At 38.3% G+C, this 25,813-nt stretch overlaps 1 protein-coding gene across 1 annotated transcript in view; it reads left to right on the top strand.

The window, feature by feature from the left end:
• Nucleotides 1–634: 634 nt before the first annotated feature.
• Nucleotides 635–25,813, top strand: part of nlrc5 (NLR family, CARD domain containing 5) — a 45,748-nt gene continuing 20,569 nt past the window's right edge. The window contains exons 1-24 of the mRNA XM_088079747.1: nucleotides 635–765; nucleotides 1,897–2,246; nucleotides 4,122–4,211; nucleotides 5,620–5,805; nucleotides 6,051–6,205; nucleotides 6,781–6,912; nucleotides 7,448–7,763; nucleotides 9,396–9,879; nucleotides 11,340–11,502; nucleotides 12,221–12,351; nucleotides 15,101–15,329; nucleotides 15,433–15,674; nucleotides 17,551–17,634; nucleotides 17,807–17,890; nucleotides 18,073–18,156; nucleotides 18,273–18,362; nucleotides 18,764–18,814; nucleotides 18,952–18,981; nucleotides 19,278–19,361; nucleotides 20,151–20,234; nucleotides 20,495–20,584; nucleotides 21,812–21,892; nucleotides 24,243–24,326; nucleotides 25,493–25,576. Of these exons, the coding sequence (XP_087935873.1) occupies nucleotides 1,913–2,246; nucleotides 4,122–4,211; nucleotides 5,620–5,805; nucleotides 6,051–6,205; nucleotides 6,781–6,912; nucleotides 7,448–7,763; nucleotides 9,396–9,879; nucleotides 11,340–11,502; nucleotides 12,221–12,351; nucleotides 15,101–15,329; nucleotides 15,433–15,674; nucleotides 17,551–17,634; nucleotides 17,807–17,890; nucleotides 18,073–18,156; nucleotides 18,273–18,362; nucleotides 18,764–18,814; nucleotides 18,952–18,981; nucleotides 19,278–19,361; nucleotides 20,151–20,234; nucleotides 20,495–20,584; nucleotides 21,812–21,892; nucleotides 24,243–24,326; nucleotides 25,493–25,576 (3,392 nt within the window). The 5' untranslated portion in view covers nucleotides 635–765; nucleotides 1,897–1,912. The remainder of the gene's footprint in view (nucleotides 766–1,896; nucleotides 2,247–4,121; nucleotides 4,212–5,619; nucleotides 5,806–6,050; nucleotides 6,206–6,780; nucleotides 6,913–7,447; nucleotides 7,764–9,395; nucleotides 9,880–11,339; nucleotides 11,503–12,220; nucleotides 12,352–15,100; nucleotides 15,330–15,432; nucleotides 15,675–17,550; nucleotides 17,635–17,806; nucleotides 17,891–18,072; nucleotides 18,157–18,272; nucleotides 18,363–18,763; nucleotides 18,815–18,951; nucleotides 18,982–19,277; nucleotides 19,362–20,150; nucleotides 20,235–20,494; nucleotides 20,585–21,811; nucleotides 21,893–24,242; nucleotides 24,327–25,492; nucleotides 25,577–25,813) is intronic.

The following is a 25,813-nucleotide window of genomic DNA, read 5'->3' as shown; positions in this document are numbered from 1 at the left end:
AATCTGACGGCTTGCTTTTTTATTAACTGCATTGACTAGTACTATTACTTATTATTATTACTAGTGTTACTATTACTTTCGATACTTCAGTTGATGTAATATCATAAAATCACTTCTGATACTTATGCAAAGTATATCTGATAATTTAAGATGTTTACTCTAGTAATATTCTAATAGGTGACTTTAACTTCTACCAAAGTCATTATCTGGTAAGACATCTGTACTTTTACTTGTGTGTGGCTTTCATGTACTTCATTCACCACTGGTACAGCCAGCACTTGAACATTTGTCTGACATTGTACTTCTGTTCTATTGCTCTAGTTCACATTGAGTTTTGCACTGAGCTGTAATTACTTAATTTTATACTTCCCTTTAAATTATATTAAACCTGATTCGAATGCAGGACACAATTCACACACTTCACCGGGCCACTTACTGGCCCATCTGACTTTGAACACCAGCATTTCTGAGCCTTCTTTACATGCTTGCCTTTATATACCCCGGATTCACGCTGTAGTCTGGCAGCAGACACTGTGCGCTTGTTACATTTGATCATAATGGACCTCTTTCAAGTTAATTAAGCAGTAATGCTGTCTCTCTCTCTCTCTCTCTCTGCAGCCGGCCATAGTGACTGCCTTGCCGCATTTATTTGAGTGAGCCACTGTGCAAAAACGAAACCAAAACTATATATCCTGCCTTTGGTTTCGTTTTTAAATAATAGACACCCTGGCTGCAGAGAAGTGCAGTCCACGACAACAGTTGTTGGTGAGTGCTTATTTTCTTTCTCATCATTATCTAATTTTGAAACGAATATGAACTACATCGTTCAGTGCAGCCTTGTGTCTCTAAAGATCCCTGCCGAGATAAGACTGGCACACTACGTTTTCGTCACCTTAAATGAACTCGGCTGGAGGGTATCAGGAGTAACAGCAAACTGTCTGTCCTCGTGGGGGTTTCCTGCGAAACTTAATTTACACTGAAGACATTAAACTTAATGGCCGTTAAACAGGAATAATTTACAACCCGAACGCTCGAGCTATCTACACAACCCCCCCAAAAAACAAACATGCATTAAAAAGTGCTGCGCAACGGACGCGCAATGTGATAATGTGGATGGACATATGCATAGATAGCGTTATAAATGAAAGCCAACATGTTTCTTAACTCATTAAAGAAGTTAAATATATGTAACCTGTTAATGAACTTCCATAAAAAAGCAACTTTGAATTGAAAAGAGAAGCACTGAAATGACATGACATTGTCTGCTTCTGTGATGATCTGAAAACAACCATAAATGATCTAAAGTGAAACCACTGATATATCCGCATATTTAAAATGCAGGTGCAAATGCATTTATTTTAAAATTTCCGTGGCACATCTGTGTCACTGTTTATGTCCAAGTGTACCTCATTCCTGAACATTTAAATAGTGCTAATGCCCTTGCACCTGGCAGGTGATGGTAAATCTACCCTGTACCTTGTACCTTTTAAGCATCCAAGAAAAAGACTATCAGGATCACAGGCCATGACTTTAATCAACTCAAAACCATAGAGAGACAGACTTTGTGATATCAGATAATATCATGCTTTCCAAAGAATAGAAAACCTATTGTATTGAATTACACCCCTACTTCCCACATTGCCATTGGTAGCTTCTGCCTGATAATGATGTTGGTGGTGGTAATTAGGTTTATAGCCCTTTGAGGTGTAAGTGTGTGAACTGTGTTTGTTTGGATGTTTTTACTAGTTTAAGCCATAATAAAGTAGGTGGCCCCAAATTAGTTTAATTTAATTTTGTTTCTTTTTTTTAACGCAAGTTTCAGCTGTCTTTGAGATGTAGGATTGTGGTACTCTATGTAAGTGTGCTTGTGTTGATGTTTGCTTGTTTGTTTAACAGCCAATGGAGTCTGACCATGGATAAAGAGTTTGACCCTGATGATGAAAATGTGAACGTCGTCTTGGCTCAGGAATCCTCAGAACTGCTTCACATCTTAAGCAGTGAGTCACCAGCAATAATAATGAAGTTGTGCCAAATGATGCCCACTGATGCTAGGGGGAACCTCAACCTGGCCTCCACAAGCTGTTCTGAAGCTGCAGTAGAAGAACAAATCAAAGCCATGTTGGATTACTTAAGGCTGGCCAATGCTGCAGATTGCCGCAACTTCCTTCAGAGCTTGTGTATGTTGTGTGAGAACATCCCCATGCGCCTGGAGTCGAGGCTCATGTCAGTGGCTGGATATGCAAGTAGTGAGTATAAAATTATGCTTTATTGACAAGCAATGCTTGTCTTTGACTAAAATGCTTATACTGAGTGTTTACAGTTTACAATGCCAGAGCATCCTTGTACCCCTTTTCCACCAAATTTGGCGTGTGCACACAGGTTTTTAAACATGCATAAACCTGTTAAAAATAGGCTATAGACTGCTTTCCTTTTGCCAGTAGAACAGAGCTGTGTACACGCCTCTGCAGCAGATGAGTATGTGTTTGTGCTCTGTTTGATACACAGACAGGCTGGAGAACAGGTAAACAGTGAAAAGCAGCATGGACAGAGGTCTGTGAAAACTTTATGGTAGTTACTTTTTTTTAGATCTCTTTTTCTTATTTAGTCTCTCTTTCAAACTCAGTGCAGACTAATTTGGATTGATATATGAGGGCTTCTTAGGTGGAGATATACAGTAATTAGTGGCGGCAAATTATTATATCTTGCCGCTTAAGGAGCTGAAATTAGCGCATACACCCGCATGTTGTTTTCCCATCAATGCTGATCAAAGCTGGAGGTGATAGATACCATGTCTAGTGCAGAGTCATTTGACCTGTGTGTAAATGCTGGTTGATTGGAGCCAATCCCAGCTGTCATCGGGCGGAAATAAAATTTAGTGTGTATGTTTATTAAAGGATAACTGAACAAGAAGGACAAGTATTACTTTAGATTAAGCAACATACAGTAATTACTCCAGATTTGTATACAAATGGTGTGCCAGTGCAGTATGTACCAATACAAATATGTAGGGTGCTGGGGAGTGGGGGGGTGGGTAGCAACATTTTTTTGGTGTTTTATGTCTTTTCTTTTCCCCCTCTCTACATTCCGACATTTTTTTGGGTCCCTGAAATCAGTGCAGTCTCTTAATTACTTTGTTGTCTTCTCAGCAGTAGTTTGTGAGTCTTGCTGATGAGATCAGATCGCTGGAGAGAAACAGCTGCTACAGAGGCGAGTTAGACCAAAAAGAAGGTTTTTAGGTTTCACTTTTGATGGGCCTAGCGTTCTACCTCTCTGTCTGTGCCAGAATGTGTTTGGTGCTCCAAGAGTGTGGTGCAATGAATAACCAAACGGTATCCATGTTTCAGCAGTGCTCATAATGAACAGTTCAGCTCCAATAATAGAAAAATCTATCTATGTCGGCAGATGTGTTGATTGTTGTGGGCCGCCACAAATAAATAAATGTATGGGAAACCCTGACCTTTGTTCACCCTGACCCTGCAGGTCACACATTGATTGCAGTGTGACCTGCAAGTGCCACCCCTCATTGCCCTTAGTAATTTACCGGTACTGCATTTACACAGTAAACAGTAGTCTTTTTTCCAAAATAAACAAAATAAGAGCCTAATCAGAATAAAATGTATTAATGTAATTTGAACAGAACCAGTTTGTGTGTTCTGTTTACTTTTGGGATATGTAGACTCCATCTGTGCATGGCTGCACATTTGAGTTGAATAAGGTGATTACAACTTTTTACACCTTAAATTGTATGCTACCTACTTTTTCCACAACAAACTTAGTTGTTATTGACTTTTTTTCTGTTGTGATGTATTTGCATATCTATGCAGTAGAATCAGCCTCATTGACAAACCAAAGAGAAAAAGTGAAAGTAAAAGGCAGCTGTGGGGAGAGGCAGCCACAATTGGCATATGTTTAGTAATTCTTATGACTTTTGATCTTGTTGGAAATCCCCGGCATTCCCTTGCATGTTTTTCGGGGTGATTTAAAAACTAAAAGTGACAGACAGTGAACATTTTGCAGCATATGCAAAATTATTGATTACTTCAGTCTTTTGGGATATTTTTAGTATCCCCCTGTGTTTTTTTATTTACAGTATGGTTTGTATGTGTTTTTATTCACCTCAGACGTTGGTGAAAACTCCAGTCCCAGGGTAACGCATGGAATATCATCATTGCCGCCTACAGAACAGCAGCTCATCAAACGCCCGCGGATTGGTAAAACACACACAAAGCTTCAGTATTGTCACATTGCAGCTATAAACTGACCTGGCAAAGGGGCATTCGCTGATTAATGCCAATGGATTTATTAAGAAAACTGGATATAGTGTGGCAGAGTCAGCCATACTGCCAGTATGTCCTACTGGCAATTATAGTGTATATATGAAATTCTTATATGCAAAAGAAGCATCTTCACCAAAGGAAGTGTGTCCTTTAAAAGCTAACATGACATGTAAAAAATGACACAAGGGCATTTTTTTCCTTCTGTAATGTGAAATTTTTAACTTTTGAAGATTTATATTTTTGACCGTCTCACAGAGATGAGAATAACATTTCTTTGTTTACAATTTTCATGTTAAATATATAACAATAAATTATAAATGTCATGAGTTACATAAAAAAAACAAAACAAAACAGGAAGAGTATAGGGATTTTTTTTTTGTATCCAGTTCTCATAATACAGTGGTTTCCAAATGTTCCCATCACGGGGTCCAGATTTTTCCTTAGTCATCAGTTCAAGGTCCACACATTAGATAAATTACCACATATTTAAATTTATTTCACAGAATGCAACACAATGTTGGCTTAGAAATAAACATTGCCAGAATAAACAGACACGGCACTTCAAAATAAAAGCTCTTTTGGACCACTACCCACCAGTTGGGAACCACTGTCATAAAACATCCTACTTAAAGTCTCATTTAGGTTCATCTTTGAACATTTTATCACCTGTAACATACTCTGTCTGGACATAAAGCACTTGCTCTGACACTCTGACACAGAGTTATTAGTAAGTGCCACTTCCTACCAACATCAAGACATGGCTGTAAAAGTCATAGTAAATTTTAACAGCGAAAGTAATGAGATGCTTCCATTCCACAGTAATGTGTTAACTGTGGGGGTAAACCAGGCATCTTAACTATGCTTCTTTTACTGAGTATCATATTACCAGGCTCAACCAGTTCTCATGTTTAATCGTGCTTACCCAAAACTAGTTTACTTTTATGAGCAAGAGCCAAGTCCTTCGGCATGACTGCCAAGCACCTAATTTAGTTTTGTATGTTGTGTTTTGGATTCCATTAATTCTTTAATATGGCGGACACACGCAGACTTTATGAAAACAAATAATTCAGTTCTCGTACTGTGACTTTTCTAAGTGTTGTATCTTGAATGTTCACATTTGTAAAACAAATTAGTGTGTATGTTTGAATATAATCAGGAATTTGTCTGTTTAAACTGCAGTTAAATATAAAAAAGGAACCATCTGGCTCTGTGGGGTGTAGCATATTTAAAAAACTAGAGGTGCTTATTTGTGCATTGCATCTCCTCAAGAAAAACAATTTCCTCTGCACAACTGCCTTCTACAGAAAAACTATGTTTAATGATTTTTACATTCCACACACAGATTACTGGGAGCAGTACATTGCTGCAGTGATGCGTTTACTGCAAAGGAGGTGGGATCGACTCCGTGTGCACCTGGTAAAGGAGGTCCAGCTGGAGAATGTGTGGGTCAGCCTAAGAATGACGAGCAGGGGCAGGGAAAAACTTGACCAAACCCCTGGATCAGCAGACAAAGGGGGCAGAACACCAGGTCAGCGTGACTTCCTTTTCCTCTCATTGTACATCAAGAATCTGTTGAATTTACTTGAAAATCTTATCTTCAAAAATATAAATATATTAGAATATATTAGATATAATTAAAAATATACTTTGATGTATTACACACAGGTGAAAAAAATGACATCAAAAGAGTAAAAAGGGAAAACAAAATGCACTTGCTCATGCGTAATTTAAATCTGCTTTACATTATTGTAACCTTTTTTTCAACAAACTCAGAGCCTGATGGGGATTACTGGTCTACCGATTCCAGAGTGACTTTGGAGAACTTCCTGCAGGGGTGTGCAGGGAAGGTGACAGTTCTCGTCGGCCAGGCTGGGTCAGGAAAAACTTTGCTGATGTCTTGTTTAGGAAAACAGTGGGCACATGGACTAGTAAGTTTCCTGTTTTCCTTACCACTGAGTCACTTTTTAAAAATAAGTAGTTGCGTCGTTATCAGGGATGCCCTGTGTCAATGTGGTTGATGTCATATTATTAATAATATAATATAAGCAAATTATACAAGTTTTAAACTTCTTCAATCAACTGGGATCTACACATTTTTATTTGTGCAATCAAACTGAGTCAGTTGATACATAAAAAAAAAAATTGTCACCTGGAAACGCTTTCTGACACACATTATTTTGAGTAAATGAACTGTGGACCAGAACAAACAAAAACTTAACAGCTGCCAGTTCCACCTAAAGGGGATCCCCACCAATTTACACATCTGTGTCGGTTTACTTGTCTTGAGTAGTACATGTGAACAAAGTTGTATTAATCTTTTTTGTGGATCCAGAGGGAGCTGTGTGAAATCTGAAAACGTCTTTTTCTCTGAGAAATATTGGTATTTGCTTGATCCTTTGTTCAGTTTTCAGTGACCATGTGGGCCTTCATGGTCATACTCTGCGAGTGAAGCCTCTTGTTCTTGATTAACTGTTGTTATTGACTCTATTTTTGTAACAACCAGGGCCCTATTCCTTCATCATACCTGTTTGTCCTGCTGGAGTTTCGTCAGCTCAACGTACTATCCCAGCCTCTCTCCCTGCCTGAGCTGTTATTCCGACACTGCCTCCATCCGAAAGGGGGCAACGAAGAAAAGGTATGCAGGTAGCGGTACTAGAACAGTACGATCATAAATCAGGACTTTCTTGATGTTAAATTTATCTCATTTTTGTCCATGAGTAGCACAGTCAGAGGACTTGTGTGGAGAGACTTTAGAGAGAGGTTTGATTACATTGCCACACAACGTTAGGGATGGGTATCGGTAGCGGCACAACAATCAACGTCATAGCCTACGTCATCCCCTGATGCCGACAGCTTTGTCATCATGCGGGGCAGATTGCAAGATATGTTAGAATCAGGTTAGAATGAATTGGAGTTACACAATTTATGTCAGGAATACTGATAAGACCACCATTTGTCATGGAGCTTATCTGTACTTAAGTACAGACCGAATCACGTACCAGTACCGATCAATACCGGTTCTTGATACCCATCCCTACAACAGGTCCAGTCAAAGACTGTATTTTAAACCATTTTACAGGTTCCTGGGAATCTTTTTTTAACTAACTAAGTGAACTAACACATGTCTGGTGTTATTCTTTAATTTCTCATATATTCTGTGTCCTGAGCAGAGAGCCATTGTGGATTACCTCCTTTCAAATCCTGAGCAAAGCTGTTGGGTGCTGGATGGCTATGATGAGTTTCACAGCAAAGTCCCCACACAAGATGTGAAGAGAGAACTTTTGGACCCAGAAAAGCAAATGCCTGTTGCAGACCTCATCTCAGGGCTGTTAAATCGTCAGCTTCTTCCAGGATGTACTGTGGTGGTCACCTGTCGTACACGTCATGCCAGCGATTTGGAAGGTGTATCAGATAAAGTTGGGCAGCTGCTGGGGTGGGACAGCTATGCCATCAAGGAGTATGTGGAAAACTTCTTTCGACTAAAAGGTGAAGCATGCATCCTTTAATGTTTACATTGTCATAATTGTTATTATGTTTGGGTGAGAGAGGGTGGCAACAAGAGAAGGGCCCAAAAGCAGACAGGAAGATTTAATTGGTTAATTGATGAAATATACCTAACAGGCAGGTAAACAAATGAAGGCAGACTTGACCAAACTGGGAAGGCAGTGGGTCAGGCAGGCCAGAATTAGCAGTTAATTGACAGACAGGTAACAGAAACTTGATGGAAATGACCAAAAACCACACTGCAATTTTGATGATTTTACAGATGAAGAAAGGATTTGGGGTGGTATAAAGAGAATAGCTGATGAGGTGGATGGGGAAGGTTAAACAGAGCAGCAGAGCAGATGAGGGAATAGATGAGTAGATGGGTAGTGTTTTAGGGGTTTGGGGAAAGGAAGGAAAGTCCAAGGGCACCAGGTGGATGGATGGAAAATGGCAGGTGAAGGTCAGTTATTTTTGCAGGGTGGGGGATTTAGAGCCAATCTTAGCTGACATTGGGTTGGGTAAGGTCGTGAGTTATTCACAGGGTGGACACTTGATACAAACAAGCACTTGTGCTCACATTTACACCTACGAGCAATTTAGGGTCACCAATTAGACTAACCTGCATGCCTTGGAAAACTGAAGGACCAAGGGGTACTTGTAAGGTGACAGTGCTAACCACTGTGTCACTGCGCAGGCCTTAGTTTGACAGACTGTAGCTCAATAATATGATTTTGGAGCTGTATACTTGGTTTTTGTTATTTGGGTCACTTGGTTTGTGTTAAGCAGTTATTTTTGCATTGAAGAAAATTGCTTATTTATAGCATTCCCTGTAGCAGTCCCTTCAATACATAGTTGAATTAAACTCCACAAACTTGACTTATCATTTGGAGTGCTAAATTACGTATACTGTAGAAATAGTTTCAAAATGTATGATGTTGCTTTCCAAAGTTTGAAAAAATATAAAAATATTCTCTGCTGTTCAGATCCTTGACTCCTGGTTCACTGCTAATGTACATGAAGCTACATGCAAACATCAGGGAAACATGTAATCTTGGTTGCTAATGTTGTAAATTTCTCCCCAATTTTGGATCATATTCCTGCTGGAACATGTCTGCTTGTGTTTATAAACTTTTATTGGTAAATTTTCACAGTAGAAATTGCCTGGTTGAAATGGCGGTGCAGAGACAATGAAATACTGAAGACCCAATATAGGTGTTCCAGCACAGACAGTATGAGGAAAATAATATATATATATATATATATTTACCATTAAAGCATGTAAACACGTTTTAGTAGAAACCTTGAAAGTATGAACCTGAAAACGAGCATTATAGGTCCCCTTTAAAGCTAGTTTTGAAACAATTAATGTTGGCTGAAATTATATGTTGCACTTTCCTCATGCATGTTTTGAGATTGATCTTGCATTCCCGTACACGTGTTTTGAGTTATTTCGAGTTATTCTAGCTGCTCAACTTGAAGTCAGGCAGAGTCATAAAGCTTTCAGTCAAGCCCACTGTGAATACGCCCTCACAGTCATACAAGAGGTCAGATCAGACGAGTAAGTGAAAACACCTGTGTGGGTTAACCTTTAATTTCTATGGTCTTAAACTAATTTATGTCTCAACTGCAAAGGTCACTCAGCAAACAAAGCTCTTGGGGAGCAGGCAGCAGATCTCCTTCTTTCCAGTCAACACCTACTCGCCATGTCATCCCTCCCTGCCCTCTGCAACATCTGTTGCATCTGTCTGGAGCATTTGCTGCTAGTAGGCGGAGACCCAGGAAGGACGCAAATAACTGAAGAAAGAGGAGGTGAGACAAAGAGAAAAGTGAGAAGAAAAGAAGAAAAAGAAGCACAGATTCCAGAGGAAGGAAGAGGGGAAGATGGCGATAGAGGAGCGAGTTACGTACACAGGGGAGATCAAGGAGTAAGAAGAGGAGGAGGTGAGGACATAATGATGGACGGGACAAATGGTAGAGCCCAGCTGCCTCCAACACAAGCCCAGATTCCCTCCACGCTCACCCAGGTCTACCTCACCGTTCTTGGTGCCTTTCTGAGCCGTGATCCGAATAGAAGAGGAGGCAATGACGAGCCAGTGACTATGAGACTTCCAGAGAGGTGAGGGCTGAGTAAAACACTAAACAAAGTAACACATTTAACACTGCTGACACACCAACAAACGTATATACAATTTCAAAAATTTCATTGACGGGGTGAATTAAGAGGTTCATTCCTTGCTATTTTAGTTTTAAGCATTTTACATTACATGGGGGGAGAAGTGATCCAGAAAAAAATCCCTAGAAATATCTACAATTCTTTTAAAAATGACAAAAAGATTGTGCAGAGGGTATTGCTTATTATGAACATGGTTGCACATATATGTTGTGCACAACATAAAAATATTTCCAGAGAATGTTGTTTAAAAACCCACAAGTGCAATGTCTTCACTTTAACAATAACGCCTAATTTAAGGAATAGTTTAAAACTTTTTGGAGTTGTATAAGGTGCTTGACCATAGGCTGAGTCTGACATGAAAGCCAAGCAATGTATTGCTGTGGTTGGGGTTCTGCAACAAAATGTATTTTAACCACCAAAAAAAGTCAGTTTATTTGTTGTCTATATTTATAGCATTTTCAGTAACCTTGCCAGAGTTGGTGATTTCCCACGGCATACAGAAGCTCTTATACTGCTCTCTTTAAAACCAGACTCCATAGAGAAAAACAGTGATTTTAATATTGTTGAACACAGGAGCTGCTGGTCTGATGCTGCTTCAATCAGTTATTTAGTTAATTAGTGAGAAAGTCACACAATAATACAAACAAATTAATCCACTGAAACCACAGCAAATTGGTTTGATTTATTTCAAAAACACTGGGAGAAGGCAACAAGCTACTTGACAAAACATGGCCCAAAAATTAGCAGGGAAATTAAAAAAAAAAAAGTAAAAAAAAAAAACCCAACCCAAAAACAAAACAAAACAAAACAAAACAAAAAAAACCCCAAGAGTGCTGAATATGATTTTAAAATACATATATTTTTTCTGTTACATAATTTGAGATGTAAAATTATAGTAAACATAAATATAGATTTATTAACATGAAACATTGAAATATTTTTCTAATTTTAAGGTCATTCTCTTGTCTACTTCTTTAAATTTCTTGAAATTTATGTGACATTGCCCCATGTTTTGTCAAAGAAGTCAAACCTTTCTGCTCAGGTTTCAAAGAGTTAACTGATCAATGCATCTGGTGACCAGCAGTTCTTGTGTTCACCAAGCCAAAATTAGATTGTTTTAGGTGGCTAAAATATTTTTGCTGCTGACCTCCATCCACAGCAGTACATTGTTTAACTTCCATGTCGCTCCTCCTGCCTGCTATTCCAAGCTCGGGGTGTACCTACAAACATGTACACAGACTGTAAAAAAATATGCCATACAGCTCCATTAAAAAAAAAAAAAATCCATACTATCCCTTTATTTTTTCCCCAGTTTTAACTTTAACATAATTGATTATATAATGCACCAGTGCAGCAAATGTTTGTTGTGTCATTATTATCTTTTTTTCCGTCTCTTTGTGCAGTATCACGTGCACGTTGACAGCTCTGAGTCGGTATCGATCTGAGTTGTGTGAGCTCAGTCAGCTGGCCTGGGAAGGCTTAGAGAACAGCAAGATCCTCTTCACAGAAGAAGACATCTCTCAGGATGTTTTGGAGTTTTCCATTAGAACGGGGCTTTTCTCGCAGGTCAGACTTGACTGTAGAGTATGTGGTGAATGTTGTCTACATATCTGGGGACATGTAGGGTGTCTGAAACTAGAGGGCAGTGTTAGTTTCGGAGGGGGGAGGGATATATGTGGTTTGTATGCATGTGAGCAACTGTTGGTGGTGTTGTGCAAGTTCCCACTTCATCAGAGCTGGCTCAAAGTTTTCTCAGTTCACAGTCCCAAAAAATGAACCAGTTTATGCTCATTTCCTCCCGTTTTTGTTTTCTTTTTATATGAGCTGCTCTGAGCTATTTTCATTGAGTAGAACCCCTTCCCTACATCCCCAGCCCCAGTCATTCCTGCTGCCCACTCAAAATACATGAAATTGTGTATATTACAATAAAGTCAAAGAGATTACTTTTAAAAGACAAGAAAAAAACAATGTGAGTGCATGTTTTACCATTTAAACAATCCATCATACTTTGCTGAAAGTGGAAAAAAAGGAAAGATGTACTGTAAACTAAATAATACAGCAAATGAAAAACATTACATGTAAAATTCCTATGCTTAAGGAAAATACTAAAAAACAGTTACAAGAAAATTACCTGAAAATAAGCAAAAAAGGAATATAAAAAACCCCCAAAACATGTCCCAAAAAATGGCAGAAACAAGAAAAACAATAAAGGGATGAAAATTATTTAAAAATATTTATGTTTGACTGTTAATAAATAATACTTTTGTCCATATCTTCCTGTCAGGTGGACCTCAGACGTGAGGATGGGATGCTTGTCAGCTGTTACTGCTTCATTCATCTGACATTACAGGAGTTTTTGGCTGCGCTCAGAATCATGACCAGTACTGATGTTAGTGACGCACAGCTCAAAAAAAGGTAAGGAACCGAATTCAAAAAAGCCAAACTGGAAAGAACATGGTTATATTTTTCAAGGCAACTGCAAGCTTCCTCTACAGAGCTATTGATCAAGCGGCCTTTCTAAATGCAAAACTTTGGACACTATTCAAAAGTCTTGTATGTAACATTCAGAGCATTAATATAGCAGTAAACCTCGTAATTTGAGCTTCTCTGTTATTTGTTGGGGTGAGCAGTAGTGAGTGTGTGCCGCATTTGCTAACGCCAATTTGCACTGCGCTCATTCTGCAGTCATATCAAGAGGGTGTCCCCACAAAAGTCTTGCACCCACAGAACGGATCCCCTCGATTTTTCACTGTTAGCTCCATTAGCACTGTAGCTGCTGTTGACGCTGTTTATGGAGTTAGCATCACCAGCTGCTAGCCGTGGGCCCCTGTGTTGAGAACCGTGTGCAGACACCTCACACCAAGGTGACAATCAACTTGCTTTGCTTGGGGGCCACTTTTGCAAAATTACAGGAGGCCAGGGGCCAATTGTCAGCAGTGTCATGCATGTTTCAGGATGCTAGGACATTTCTAGGATTTTAGGGCATTCCTAGGATTTTGGGACGTTTCTAGGATTTAGGACTGTTTTATGCACTCTGGCACCTTATGTTCAGGATACTAAAAGTACAAAAACAATTCCCAGAGTGAGTCACTTTATTTTTATTGTAATTGCCACCTGACACCCTGCAGATTTGGCCTGTGGTCCGTTAGTTGAGTATTACTATCAGACACTCTAAATTTCACTTAGAGCCCCTTTAATGACAGTCGCAGTAAGTTGCTCAATGTACCTGCATCTGTGCATGGAATTAATAATAATTACAATTAACCACAACTTTTGTTTTTTCATTGTACAACACTTTTAGTTTGCTCTGCATTTTCTTCAAATATTTAGTTTGTGCCTGTTGAAAGAGTCACCAGATTAGAAACCAAACCAGATCACCAGAGTGGAAATGCATGTATATTTACTTTGTAACATGTACTCTATGACCTGATTTCAAAATATTCTGAATACCAACACCTAGCTTTGTACTTTCTCAGTTGATTGATACTGTTAACACCTTTCCACCCACTATCAGGTCAGGTAAAAGCCAACTGTGTGCTGTGTCACCAAACTAAAACTCTGCAATCTAAGCTTTAAAATGTATTTTGTTTGTAGAAATTCCTGACAATTATGCTATTCAAGAATTAAACAATCTTGGGAGGTGACATCTAAACTAAATACAAATTTCACCTTAACCATCAATGTGCTTGACGTACTTCTGGATTTTCTTAGTAACAGCACAGGGTTCAGAGAACTATAGGATTTCAGCATATAAGGTGACACTCTCCCAGGAACATACCAGGAATAACCTCGCTGTGGAACTAGATGAGTCGTGTAAGTTGAGTACAACGTGAGATGTCCTTACTCCCTAGAAGGAGGCCTGAAATTCACTGATGCAGGCATAAAGCGGATGGTCCAATCACAGTAGGGGAGGGTCAGGCAGCCAGCAGAAGTGGAAAGCACTGACACAGCAGACGTCAAGCAGCAGGAGGTGACTCCGGTCACCCTATAAAAGCCATCTTGTGATGCTCCATGTTTACCCACAGTACTCTCTGTGCTCAGAAACTGTGGTGTGATCAGTAACTAAATGGTGTTCCAATAGTGTTCCTAATGAACGGTCCGGCTCTGTTTTAATTGTGGTGGGTCACCACAAATAAATGAATGTGTGGGAAACCATGGCCACATACCAGACAACATCTTGCAATGTTGCTGCAACATTAAATCAGTGTTTATGTTGCAGTGTAACTCATGACATGAGAGAAGAGATTTTCACGATTTATTCAGTATGCCGAAAATTGGTTCAGTTGAGGGAATGATTAATTGAATCTGGGATGTGGCAGTCTGCAACTTAAAATGATTGTGGGCCAGGGGTGTAAAGAAGGGGCGCAAACAGCCCGTTACTTACGTCCCACCCCCCTACTTTTAGCACCCTTGCTTGGATCACACCCACCTTTGCACTCAGTCATCGTGATCACAATAACACACCAGTGAAGTATTTTGAATGCATCTAGAAAACCATACTGGATGCATTCAAAATATAAACACCTGGAAAAGTACTTAAACCAGCTTCAGTAAATTCACGCTACATTAAGTGTCTACAAGGCCAAGGCCATATTACGCAAAGAAACGGTCAACAAGTCTTACTGACTTACTTGAAATATGTTCTTTATTTGATAAACATTTATCTGCACTTTTTTTTTTAACTGCAAAAGGGTGTTGTTTTGACATTTCATGTTTACTCCTCTTGATTCGTTTGTATAACTAAACCAAACTTAAACTAAACTAAACTAAATTAAACTAAACTGCATTAACAGGTGCTGTACCAGAACTAAAATGCAACAATGTATAATTTCTTTCCCTTCTCTGGACCAAATTGCAGATGTGCCCAAAGACTTCTTTTTATAACATCCATAAAAACAATAAACCCCCCTCAGAGTTTGCAGCTCGTAGTAAAATGTGTCCATGGTTTTGCTCCTGTTAACAAACAAGCATAATAAAAACAATTAGTATTTATCTCATGCCAAAATATGCCATGTGGGAATGATTTTTTTTTAAAAATTTTTCTGCTTTCTGCATCATGTGAGTTATCCTCTTATCCGGCTGGAGCGACCAGGAACTGTTCTCTACACAGCAACCAAATTAAGAGATGATTTTGCTCAATTTCCCCTCCTCATTGCTGTCTTAGATTCAGTCTGAGAACTCGCTGGATGACCAAGTCAGACCAGAGGACAGTCTTCACTGGATCCCTGCACCAGTATATCTGTGGTCTGGCTTCCCCACAATGCACTGCAGCCTTAGCTCAACTAGCCAGGACCTCTGGTGGAACAGGAGGCCAAAGTTGGGTCCAAAAACGGCAAACTCTCGTTGTGAAACTACTGAAAAACCTTTGTAGCAACACCCTGACTGGACCGAAGGTAGAATATGAAATTAAATTCAGACAAATGGATATATGACCGAACTTTTACCCATTCTCTCTGTTTCTCCCCTTAATGATTCTTCCTTCTTACAAATTCACAGATATTAGAGCTTTGCCACTGTGTCCAGGAGAGCCAGGATACCCAACTAGCAAAGCAGGTCATGGGGACAAGATCCACCCTGGAGCTGCGCAACATCCGGCTGTTACCGAATGATATTGATGCTCTGGCTTTTGTAGTTAACTCAGTAGGTGACAGTGGCATCGGATTGGACTTTGGAGCATGCTCAATGGAGATGGAGTGTTTAGATGTCCTGCCCAGGTGTCAGCACATTCACTACCTCAGGTACCAAAACACACACAAGCAAAACATGTTTTGCAAAAAGTCATGGAAATGTGTTTCACGAACCTGTGTAATAGCACACGATGTGTCCAGGGACCTTGGAAATGTGAAAATCCAACAATAATTTCTGTTTTTACAGTTTCTAGCTGTGATAAATGGTGTCATTTTGGTGATTTTTGGAAGACATATTCTTAAAGGAAAAAAAATAACCAAATATTTTGTTTCTGATTTCCTTTAGGAATAAAAAGGCAAATTGTTTTGTTTTAGAAAAAAATATATCAAATGTTTTCTTTAAAAAAAATTGCCAAAAACACCAATGCCAAAATGTTTTCTCCAAAAATGAAAAAAGAAGCCTACATGTTTTCTTTTAAAGATAAAAAGAAAAAAAAGGTTATTAAAAAATTTTCCTAACAATAAAAATCCCCAAATGTTTTCTCTAAAAATTGCTAAAAATTTTTCAAGACAAAAAAAAGAGACCATTTGTTTTGAAGAAAACAAACCTGCATGGTTTTTTTTTTTTTTAAATCCTCTGAAGTTAAACATTTCATGTTATATTCACCCATGAAGGATTTTCTCTTCAGTTGGAGACTACCAGTTATGCAAAGTGTGCACAGACAAAATGCTAACACATAGCTTTCGGACGTGAGCTTAAGACCTATTTTTATGGCCAGAGGCATAACATTTGAGAACGGTACAGTAAGACGGATGGTGTTGAATTGCCAAGGGTCTTAAATCTGTTAGGCAGTGAATGTGGCTCCGGAAAGAGCTGCTGCTTTGCCCTCAACATTCCTCAGCTGATCGGCCACCTGTCCCACACACTGTGAATCTGACTAAAGCTCTTCATTTCCTGATGTGTTCTTACTGTTGGCCGAGTTTCTTTGGAACAAGTAGTCATGCAGTAGCCCGGACTCAAGTGCAAAAAGATGACAGCTGGCACCATTAAGGGATATTTTATCAGATCAACTCATAAGTGAATGAGCTCCTGTGCACTGTGTACACACAACTCCAGAAGAAGATTAAAGGAAACTGGTCAGTACATTGACTCAGCTGTAAAAAAATATGTTCAGACTCTATGAGATAAATAAACTGAAGCTCTTGTGCGTAAGCTTGACAGACAGCTATGAAAGCATGGAGTTCTGCACACTTGATTTAGTTTATGCAAATGGCAGCATGTAAAGTTTTATATTTTGCATGGGCAAGTCCCCACACAAAGGAAATCCTGATTAATAATTACAACAAGCAGCTGCAAGTGTTCCCAGTAGCTCTCAAGGCCTCTGTGTCACTGGTCCCTGAATCACACAGAGCTCCCATGTACTTGTAACATGCTTGCCAGGAGCAGGAGAAATATACTGCGAAATTACCTGAAGAATGTGCTAAAAATTATTTTTCTGTAACATAATGTTAGATATATATAAATAAAATAATTATAGATATATATTTCTGGACATTCCTCTGCTGTTTTCTGATAAAATCTAATTATTTTCTATATACATTAATTCATTTGTCTTGCTAGGTGTCTCATTATGTATTTTTACTTTTGAAAGAAATCTAACTTATTTCAGGTTTCAAGGTCCAGTGTTAATTAAGGTGTCTGAATGTAGCACAAGAAAACATTTCAGGAGTAAAAGGGTTTAAAAGTCTGAAATCTTACATTCCTTGAAGTATAGGAACCCTGACACTGTCAAGCTGTCCAGGCAGGTGAAGCTGTTTTTGGGGGGCCCTTTTGGCCAATAACTGTACAGATTAAATCTCTTTAAAACATTTTTATGACATTTCCTTCTATGTGCTCAACACATATTTTAGGGATGTCTTTGCATCTCAGCTTGGACATGAAGGTTTGTTTAGTCTGTGTTTCATTTCATTCTTTGTGTGCCTTCAGTTTTCGCAGCCGCAAGTATGGCGACAAGTTTGCAGAGAAGTTGGCCTCCATATTGCCAAAAATCACAAGCCTAAAAAAATTGGAGTAAGAGACAGATTTCTTTCTTTCTTGTCATTTTCCCATTGTATTTTCTTTCAGCAGTCTGTCTTTAATTCTTATATAGTTTAGCAAAAGTGGTGTATTTTAAATGCTGTCCTTTCACAGACTACACTCACAGATTTAAAGATAAGTGGCTGATTTTGTCTGTTTTCTCAAGGTTTTGTGGTGCCAGTCTGACTGCCACAGGAGCGGCTAGTTTGGCCTCTGCTTTACCGAACTGTCCAGACATCACTGAAATCAAGTATGTATGTTTCACAGAACTTCACTGCTACAGCAAATAACATCTCCTCTTTGGAGGTCCTCAGTACTTTGGAAATGAGTAAACAGAGGATTCGGTTTCTGAATCCTCATACCTGATATGAGGTGAGATATTTTGGCTGCAGGTTAAAACTTTAACACCAAGCTTTTGTGTATGTGTTGCAGTCTGAATGACAACAATCTGAAAGACACAGGGATTAAACACATCGCTGATATTTTCTCCAAACAACCAAGACTAGTCTCAGTAAGGTAAGTACATACTGCCAAAGAGATGGTACTTTTAGCAAACCCAGAATCTCAAGATCTTGCAGATTTGTAGCCGACTCTATGCAGCAGAGTTAAGTGTGTGTATGTGCACTCTGCAGGCTGGGTCGAAACAACAGCTCTCTGGAAGCAGTGGACTATCTCATCAGGAAAATGTCTTCATGTTTAAACATCCAGCAGCTTCATGCAGAGTATGATCCTACCCATGTACACACACATACACAGTGCCAACTTGTTATTTTTTACATGACTTAACACAGCAGCCATGCATACAGTACATCCACACATGCTTATAGGTGTGTTTCCATTAACTCTCAAATTGTGCAAAGTGAAATTGGGTCATTTTCCACTCGCTATCACGCTTTCAAAATTAGACAGCGATTATTAGACTGCAGAACTCTTACTGTCAATTTGGTGTCGTCAGCATTTCTGCAAGCAAAAATATCTTCTCAGTCTCATGCAACTGAGAGTCTTACAAAGCTATGGTGTAGACCTCAAGGAAATTACATAAAAGTAAGTCATTAAAAAGTAAGAACATAAACATGGTTTTACAGCTGTTTTACAGCATTATTTTTTTGTTTCGGTTTTGCAGTGGGATAAAGGAATTGAAAGTAACTTTCTCCCAAAACTCTGACCAGAACAGGTGAGTATGATGATTAAATAAACATGAGTAAATGCAAAGCAGGTATTAACCATACAGCGTGTCAGTGAATAACATCCTTATTAATTGAATACAGCACATACTAAAATTCTGTCTCATTCATACATTCTCCTCTGCAGCCATAAAACTAAGTCTGAACCAACAATCAGGTGAGACATTAGACTGTAACTCTCATAAAATGTTGACCACTCTCCAGATCTTTACTAACAGAGCCAGTTTCCTTGAAGAACTTTGTTCCTTTTTTTTAAACAAGGTGCTTCGATCTTGACTTGTTAAATAATCTTGACTTGAAAGGACCTCTGAATCTATGACAGAGCTCCTGCTGGACAGAGAGCTGAGTCTGGTTAATTCATGTGCAGATTCATTGTAATGATCAATTTTGACATTGAGCTCTTCAAAAAATTGTTCATAACATTTGAATCTTATGCTACCATTTGATCTACAGCTTGTTGAACCAGAAATGGAGCAAGCCTGAAATGCAAACAGTTGCAAAGTCATTGACACGTTGCCCTGCCTTGTCTGTTTTGGAGTAAGTAACCCTAAATACACCTCATTTTAAATTTAGGATAACCCCTTCCAATAATACAACATACTGAAGCAGAAAGATGATGTACTGAGTGCAATAACAACAGCCAGTTATTGACTTATGAAAGAGATACTCTACTTGCTTTGTTTGGAGGCCATTTTTAGGATTTTAGGTATTTTAAGGATTTTAGGACATTACTAGGATTGTAGGATGTGTCAAGGATTTATGACATTTCTAGAATTGTAGGACATTTCTAGGATTTTAGGACATCATGGGGTTAGCTAGGACCTCTGTCTCGGGGTGCAGGGGATCCTCCGCTGGTGCTTTTTTTGATAAACAAGCTATATTTTAATGCTGTTTTATGCACACTGGCACCTTATGTATACTAAAATATAAAAACAATTCTGTGTGAATATCTATCTTTAATTTTGAATAAAAAAAAATTAAAAATCCAACCGAGAGTCAGATTTAGCCCATTGGGCTGTAAGTTGAGTATCATTGACTTATTAAATAATTTTTCCTAGCTTAACTAAACACATGATCTTTAAAGCTATTTTTTTTTGTGAGCCATCACTTCCCTTTTTGCCATCAGAGCAGGTTTTGCCATAACTGTTAATATGCATGATTTCATCAGACAGTCAGCACTATAATTGACACCGCTAGTCAAATTCTGTCTGTGCATCAGATTGGGTCATTTATAATTGAAACACACACTGTTTTACTCATTATAAACATCGTATTTTTATTCAGATCAAATGGTAATGAAGTTCTGTGTGTTTGTGTCCATTCTAGTATGTCTGGAGACCTTATGGATGTTGAATGTCTGAGGACGCTGACTCAGTTTTTGCCAAAGATCACCATCATCAAAAAGATCATGTAAGACTGGATTTATACCAAACTACCTATCATATGGCTCATAAGTGACATAAAGCTACATGTCCGTTGCATGTAACACATTTTTACGACACTTTCTTCTTTACAATATGTCAGATTGCTTTACGCTATCCAAAAATTAGCCTGAAGACACGTAATGTACTACTTAGCGTGTGGTGTTTAAGGATAAGCGAGTGCAACAGTGCTCAGCATCCATAAGAATTGAACAGCTGTCTTGTTGATGTTCAGATGTCTCTTTTCAGTGTGAATGACAGCTGCTCTTCAGTGGAGGGTTTAGTGCTCCTGACTGCTCTGCTCTCTGGTTGTCCTGCTGTGGTGGAGCTTCATATCAGGTACAGACACACTTGCAACGTGCATTACATACAAACTTTAAATACACGCAAGCATTGACCTTTAAAGGAATTCTTCAGTCCTCAAACGACTTTTTGTGTATCATGACTCACCCAAGAGTTACTTTGAATTTGGGAAGAAAACTCTCTTTTTCTTGAATGCCTCGAAGGGAGACGAAAAATCCAAAAACACCAAATTGTTTGATGAATTGTAGTCATAGGGAGCAAAACTATATCAAAACATCCATTGATAAACTCCCACAACTGGTGCAATATAATTTAAGTCTCGTTTATCCATTTGTATGCTCACTACTGCTCACACTCACGGATTGTTCTGGTTTCCCAGTTTTGAAATTCTTGAAAAGGTTATGAAATTAGAAAATCTATTTTCCAGTCCTGGAATTAACTGAATGTTTTGGAAAGGTTTTGAATATACATTATTTTGGCTATTGTTTGAATTAGGTTCATAAAATTACTCAAAAATGTCGAACATTACGCAAAATATGTTTGTTTTTTTTTTAATCTAGTGCGTCATTGCTTCATTGTTGATCGGACCTTTGGTTTTCTATCCTCCAAGAAGGTACAGCATTGACGTTTTGCAAACGACTTGCATGTGCTGGTCTGGTCTGTTGGGATATGCAGCTCGTTGTCAACAGGAATGTCTAACTTGCGAGTACAGATAGCAGGCGTTGGCAAATGCTTGGGAAGTGCACGTGTACAGGCCTACCCATTTTAAACTACTTAAATGACGTTATGGAAATGATGTCAAATATTGTGGTGAAGCTTTGAAAATTCATTGGTTAAAATGTGTGGGAACCCTGTACAATTTTTAAACACTTTCAAATTGAAAGCACAGGTGCGCTACTCATTGTGAGTATTTTCTTTCTTTTTTTTTTTTTGAAGTATTCCTTAAAACACTGTACCATCAAGTACATAATTCTCATTACTCACATAAGACAGCACTATTATGCTATTCTTCTGCAACACTCTCAACATTGTGTAAAACAATCAACAAAATTTAAATTGTATTAGTAAGCCTTAGTTGTCATTATTTCACTGCATTCTGCTTCGTTATAAAACAATAGGAGCATCAACAAATACTCACATTCATAAATTGTATAGTAATAATAAGCCACATAAATAACTAAATTTAACACTTAAATAGTGGTGTCACCACATAAATTTTACTGTATTTCTTTCTTTTTTTTTTTTTTTTTTTAAATGTTTCAGACTACAAAGTCCTGTCCAGGCGTCCATCGTGTTCTCTGAAGGGAGAGAAAAACCTGCACATGAAATGTCTAAAATGCTCTGGTATGTACGAAGTCGTTGTCACTGTGTAACAGCGCAGTATTTCCAGTTTTACACCCAAACGCATGACTCAGAGACCAGGCACGTTAAGTTAAAGATCAGATTCACTCATCTTTCCATAAAATGTAGAAAACTCAGTTAATCTGTCTGTCTGTCTGTCTGCATTAATTTGTCTCCTCAATCGGTTGCCCAATCACAAATTGCACATAGGCATTGAATATTGCCATAGGTAGAGATTGACGAAGCCCTTTGTCTCATCTATCCACTGCCCGAGCCCGTTTTGTATAAAAATATTTCAGAAAAACCGTTGACTTGCTTCTTCTCCTGCCCACAGTCAATGAGTGAAAAACACGGACAGTGCCACTCTGCCGTTGCAACACACTTTGTGGTTGAAGGAGGAATTGCAGTTTTAGTGAGATTCAATTTTTTTGGCATTCAAGCTAGCAAAGCGATAAGTCGGGAGTCAGTCGCCCCGCCTGTGGAGGTCACCCGCTCAGGCACACTCGGCTGGGCTCGGCTGTTATAAGTCTTCAGTGTATAAGCCTCATGGGCCTGGTAATGCAGAAGATCTTGGATCTTTCATAATGCAGAAATAAAGCTGTTTTTGCTTTATGTGCTACTGAGCTCTTAGGAATGAACAGTCTCCGCACTGTATCCAGATCTTCTTAATATATCCATATTAGTAACTTATGTTGTTGTCATGTAGCAAAACAGTGCCTACAGTTATTGTTCCTCAGAAGATAACCTTGTCTCAACTAACGTTACTGTTATTGACGGAGCTGCAGAACAGCAAACTGTAACGTTACAACACTGGATGCTTTCAATTCCAAAAACAATAAGGACAAGTGATATTAGGCAAGCCTGCTAACACAAGGTTGTGGCATGAAAATCCCCTGAAGTCTGCTTGTAGTTATAGTGCACATGACCCCATGTATGCACTAGTAAATGTAAGTCAATACCAGACAGGCAACGATGGTAAGGAAAATGCATCCGGTTTAGGGATCAGTCAAAAGTCTGGAGATTCATTCTGATGCCGGGTGTTAACAGATTTACCGCTGTCCACTTCACCCAATACACATGTTAACAGCAGGTGAAAACAGGGCCTCAGTTGAAAGCACTTAAAGCTGTCTGGTGGAGAATGAATGTGAATGGAACGTAAAGGGGGAAGTGCGAACAAGTTGGCAGGAGAGGTCCAGGAATGTGACTGTTAGACCCACAAAGGTTACTGCAGGACATGAGTAAGCGGCAGCATCTGAAATAACAGAGGTAATATATGCCAAGGGTAGAAAATGTGGAACTATAATCTGGTTTTGACACACTGTAACAATTAATAATGAAACAGGACTTTGAAAGCATCCTGTTGCAACATGGGCTACACTGCAAAAATGGCCTGTCAAATTTAAGGCCAAACACCCTAGATTTAAGCATACTTGCACTTAAAAGAAGCAAATTTGGCTGCCAGTGCAGTAAGCAAATTTTGCTTGTCTTAAAACCAGTAAAACTGTGTGACTGTCATTATAGCCCATAAAATCTTGAAATAAGATCAAAAACACTAATTTCAAGCAATTTATTTAAACCTAGTTGGACATACTAGTGCTTAAAATAAGGTTTCTATAGACCTGAAGTGGATGTTTCCAGACTTGTCTCCTGTATCTAGTTAAAAATAACTCAGAAAAAGACAAAGATGCTTAACAAGACCAGGCAAGTGATATTTACTTGAATTAAGTCAAATGATCTTTCCTAGTCAGCACTAGATAATCCATTTATACTTAAAACAAGATTAACTAGATTTTTTAATCTAAATATAAGATTATTACACTTGGTTAGATCGGCAGTTTTTGCAGTGTACGATTTCATGCACACTGATATTTCCAGTTTAATTAGAAAATGGCAATATTCTGTAAACAGCATATTTCGTTTAAATATTCAGAATTAGGTCTTTTTCCGAATGTAGCATTTTCCGATTAAGACTTATGAGTTATGCTGGTATTATTCAGGTTTTAGTAGCATTATTTGGACATGTATACAGCCAATTCAGAATATGCATCTCAGTTAGGATTTAAAAGGCAGTTTGTGACACATGGCCGCTTGTCTGTTCACGGTCAGATACTTTGTACACAAAACAGCTCGCCAACAGATTGCAGGGTTAGTGTAGAGATGCATTCAAAAGAAAGTCCAGCGTTCCTGGTTGGAAGGAGACACACACCTGCTCTTAAACATCGTGAATTATTTGAATATCAACAGGTTTTTAGAGGGGAACTTTATTTCATAACTTGATACGACTGAATATTTATATTACTGGTGTTGATTATGTTGATGATGATGATGGTGATGATGATGATGCCTCTTTCAGTCTCAGCTGCTGTGGTCTGCTGCCTTCTCATCTGGACAGAGTGTGGAGGAGTCTGGGAACCTCTTCTGATCTGACTTTGCTGGAGTAAGATACACAAAAACAAGTGCAAAAACCATTTACACAAAAATATAAACACAACACTTGCTTTTGCTATTAATTGTCGTACATTAAAATAAATTATCTTCTCCTTGGTGAAGCTAATGTCTCTTAAATTTGTCCACAGATTTGTTAACCCTGGATTGATATCACTCTTCTTGTGCTGCTTTCAGACGCTCAGAAGTATTAAAACCTTTGAACCCTGAGAAAATTTGCTTATTTGATTTGATTTCTTTCAAAAACATGGGAAAAAAGCATTGGGAAACTAAAAAGTAAATAAGAAGATTTAGATTTTTTAAAATTTTATTTAGCTAGGGAAAATGTCTAGGGGAAAAAAGAAAAAAAGTAGTTTTTAAGTATTTTTCAAAGTCCTTTCCTTGTTTGTTTTTTTTTTTTAACTTTAAGATTTAAGAACTTTAAGCTCTTTTAGATTTTCTTTCTTTCTCTCTCTCTCTCTCTCTCTCTCTCTCTCTCTCTCTCTCTCTCTCTCTTTATTTCTTTTGCTAAATTTCCAGGTAATTTTCTTGCTTTCTTTCTTCCTAAGTTGCTCATTGCAGTCTTCCCATTTTTTCAAAGAAATAAAGCTGATTTGGTCAGGTTTCAAAGGGTTAAAATCCAAAATAAGCTGTAGAATCTAATATTTCATAGTGGCATTTTACTGTTGTTTATCAGTATCTTGGTATGCCGCACTTGTCAAATGGATGGATTATCCTGGCAAAGTCGTTTCAAAATTTTAACAAATGAATGAAAACAATTTAAGTGAGTTAAGCCTTTGTCCCACAGGAAAAATCTAAAATCTTTAATATTATATCAAGAGAAATGTGAGCAAAAACAGAAGTGCTGCCTTTATATTTTTGTTCAGTGTACATGTCTAACTCCTTGCATGCTTAAACAGGATCACTGAAATTCACTTGGCTGATACATTTAATAGTAGCACTATTAGTAGTCATTAACAATTGTCATTGTTTCTGCATAGTAAATTCAGATGTGGCCACAAGTCGTAATGCAATGATTTTATGATCTCTTACACTGTGTTTATATTTCTCGTACTCCAAGTGTACTTTGGTGTTTTTTTAAATTTTTTTTTTTATTTTGGCATGTTGTACTCTTTGTTGCTTCTGTTGTTATCTTAATCCCACATTCTTGTCTGTCAGTCTGTCAAGCAACCGTTTAGGAAATAGAGGCCTGAGGAAACTGCTGGACGTCCTGCCTTGTTTGTGTAGCATCCAGGAAGTAAAGTAAGACTCACACAAATGATAACAGAAGATATATACAAAACATTTTTTAAAAAAACAACCTAAAAATGTACGGGGGGTCTTTTGGGGATCTTTATAGCAAAGCCACAATATTAAGTTGTACGATATGCATTTGATAAAAATGAGTTACTGAGACAGGGAGGGTCTTTTAGATAAGAGATAAGACTCTGTTGTGCTACACAGAGCTGATGGTTATTTGGCAAAAGCAGATTGGTTAAA

This window comes from Plectropomus leopardus, chromosome 7 (assembly GCF_026936395.1).
Source record: "Plectropomus leopardus strain MGB_pleo_1.0 chromosome 7, ASM2693639v1, whole genome shotgun sequence".
Lineage (NCBI taxonomy): Eukaryota > Metazoa > Chordata > Actinopteri > Perciformes > Serranidae > Plectropomus > Plectropomus leopardus.
This window is presented reverse-complemented; position numbering and strand designations above follow the sequence as displayed.